Raw genomic sequence first — 2,937 nt, forward strand, 5'->3', positions numbered from 1 at the left:
GAGCGCGGGCGCCCTGGAGAGCCCCGCCGCCGGCAGCTCCGCAGCAGGAGGCCCCGCAGCCGCTGCGCGCCGGGACGGAGCATGACTAGGCAGAGGTCGAGGCCGAGGGCGCGGGCGCCTGCTCCAAGGCCAGCGGGCAGCCTGAGGCCGCGGGGCTGGCGGGGCGGCGGTCGGACCCTCCCCCGGGCGGAGGGCGGACTCCTGGACGGCCGCGCGCCCGGGAACCCGGCGCCCACAGAGCCGTGGCACCATGGCACCTGCCGGACGCCCGGGGGCCAAGAAGGTGAGTTTTCTCCCCTTGATCCTCACGGAGCCCCTGGCCGCTGTGAGCGACTCCGTTCACACTCCCTGTCGATCCCTAGCCAAGTCCTGGGGCCTCGGCAAAACACTTGGACAGGACGGCCCTGAGCCTCGATTTTCCCAGTCACAGGTTGATTAGCGTTTATGGAGGCCTTACTCGGTGCCCGGCGCTGCACAGAGTGCTGTGCTCAAGTTATCTCCTCATCTTAACAATTATCCCCATTTCACAGGTGAGGAAACTGAGGTTCAGCGAGTCAGGCGACTAGCTCAGGGTCACGAATCCAGCCCCGCAGGGAGCGAGGATCAGAAGTCTAGCTTTCGGACTCAGATCGCGCGCACGTTTTCTTCCCTCAACCGACCAGCACCCGCAGCTCTTTGGGCTAATCCGCCCCAGAACCCTTCGGACTGTCCCTCGCGTTTTGGAAAAGTCAGCAGCCTGGCCAAGCAGCCTGGCCTTGCGAGTCGCCGGCTGGCCTGAAACCAGTCCTGGATAAGGATGCCCCCAGAGCTGCGGCGCAGGATGGAGGGTGGGTGGGATTCGTTAGGACCCCTCCACCTCCTCCCACCCGGTGGTCCCCAGCTCCTGGCCCCTTTCCCGGTCTGGTCACCAGATGTTGGTTTTATGCCCAGCCATTTCTTTGTCGGGTATGTGTGGGGGTGGGAGGAAGGGGTGACTAAGCAAAATTAGGAAGGGCATGAGCTTGGACGAAGAACATCCCCACGACCATTCAAAGACCCCCCCACCCCCGCCAGCCCTGTCATTCAGAGTGGGAGGAGGGGAGGAGGAGCAGTATATGCGTAGAAATGTGTATCACCGAGCTATTTATACTAAAAAGTTAGGAACGACCAAGATACCCTGCAATAGGGGATTCTAAATAAATTAAGGTTCATCTACTTAAGGTATTAGGCAATTAAATAACTTAGTATGAGAACCAGCAAAGTGCTTTGGCAATGTTAAGTTGCAAAAGGAAATATATCACAAACTGATCCCAACCGTATACAAATATTTATATACACACTGTAAGGAAGGACACAATAATGGTAATAGTTACACAAGATGTGGAATATTGGTTTAAAAAGCATGTTTTAGGATATTTTTTCAGATTATAAAAGTCAAATGTGAGCATTGAAAGAAATAGTTAATAAAAAATAATCAAAGAACATTGTGCTGACTTTTTTCTCTCAACTTTCTCTAACGCTATGTTCATCTTTACAGTTCATTTTTTTAAACGTTTTTAAAATGCCCTATTTTTGTTCAATTTCTTTGGGGCCTCTGCTGTTACAACACCAAGATTGTCACACACTAATCCATGTGAATGTGTACCTGGGAGTTAAGGGGTTAATGGGAAGGAACTAATCTCACCTCTCTCCTCAGCTAGCAGGTACATTTTAAGAATTCATTCAATTGCTACAGACAAGACCTCCAATTAGGTCTTTAATCCAAAAGAGCAGTTCCGCTGGCAATTCTAGGATGAGGGGGAGATATTTTAGATAGATTGGGTTTTTCTGGGCACCTCCTACTACACAGTGAAGTTGATCCCCACCGAGTATGAATAGAGATGTCTGGAAGCCAGATCTTAAACCCAGAGGTCTCAGGTAGTGATATCTGCAAAAAGGGGGCATAAATGCACCCTGGAGCTGGCGATCAGATGCAAGGCAGGTTCACCGCCAAACTGATGGGGAGGATGGGATGAAAATATAAATGTACTGCAAAATTAATGTATAGTGTTCCTTATTTTACATGTTCCTGTCTTTATACAGCTGACTTTTGATAATGCTAGTATAATGGTGAGGACCAACACACACTGGGGCCTATTGAAGGGTGGAGGGTGGCAGGAGGGAGAGGATCAGGAAAAATAACTAATGGATACTAGGCTTAATACCTGGGTGAGGAAATAACCCATATAGCAAACCTCCAATGACGCATGTTTACCTATGTCACAAACCTGCACATCCTGCACATGTACCCCTGAACTTAAAAGTTAAAAAAAAAATCTAAAGAAGAGATCATACTGGTATAGTAATTAATTGAGGTAGAATAGCAGTGAAGGAAGGGCTAAAAGATGCTCTGAATTCAAATCTTGATAACTTAGTTATTTTGTTAATGGATATGTAGAAAAATGGCCAATTGACTGGGCACAGTGGTTCACACCTGTAATCCCAGCACTTTGGGAGGCTGAGGCAGACGGATCATCTAAGGTCAGGAGTTCAAGACCATCCTGGCTAACACGGTGAAACCCCGTCTCCACTAAAAAAGAATACAATAAAACTAGCTGGGCAAGGTGGCGGGCGCCTGTAGTCCCAGCTACTCGGGAGGCTGAGGCAGGAGAATGGCGTAAACCCGGGAAGCGGAGTTTGCAGTGAGCCGAGATCGTGCCACTGCACTCCAGCCTGGGCAACAGAGCGAGACTCTGTCTCAAAAAAAAAAAAAAAAAAAAAAAAAAATTAGCTGGGCATGGTGGCAGGTGCCTATAATCCCAGCTACTTGCAAGGGTGAGGCAGGAGAATTGCTGGAACCCTGGAGGTGGAGGTTGCAGTGAGCTGAGATCGTGCCACTGCACTCCAGCCTGGGCAACAAGAGTGAAACTCTGTCAAGAAAGAAAGAAAGAGAGAGAGAGAGAGAGAGAGAGAGAGAGA

At 49.9% G+C, this 2,937-nt stretch overlaps 1 protein-coding gene across 1 annotated transcript in view; it reads left to right on the forward strand.

Moving 5' to 3' along the window:
• Positions 1–197: 197 nt before the first annotated feature.
• The window catches only part of BHMT2 (betaine--homocysteine S-methyltransferase 2), a 20,557-nt gene continuing 17,817 nt past the window's right edge, over positions 198–2,937 (forward strand). The window contains 1 exon segment of the mRNA XM_017870904.1: positions 198–283. Coding sequence (XP_017726393.1) covers positions 251–283 — 33 coding nt within the window. The 5' untranslated portion in view covers positions 198–250.

This window comes from Rhinopithecus bieti, unplaced genomic scaffold, assembly GCF_001698545.2.
Source record: "Rhinopithecus bieti isolate Rb0 unplaced genomic scaffold, ASM169854v2 scaffold_5216, whole genome shotgun sequence".
Lineage (NCBI taxonomy): Eukaryota > Metazoa > Chordata > Mammalia > Primates > Cercopithecidae > Rhinopithecus > Rhinopithecus bieti.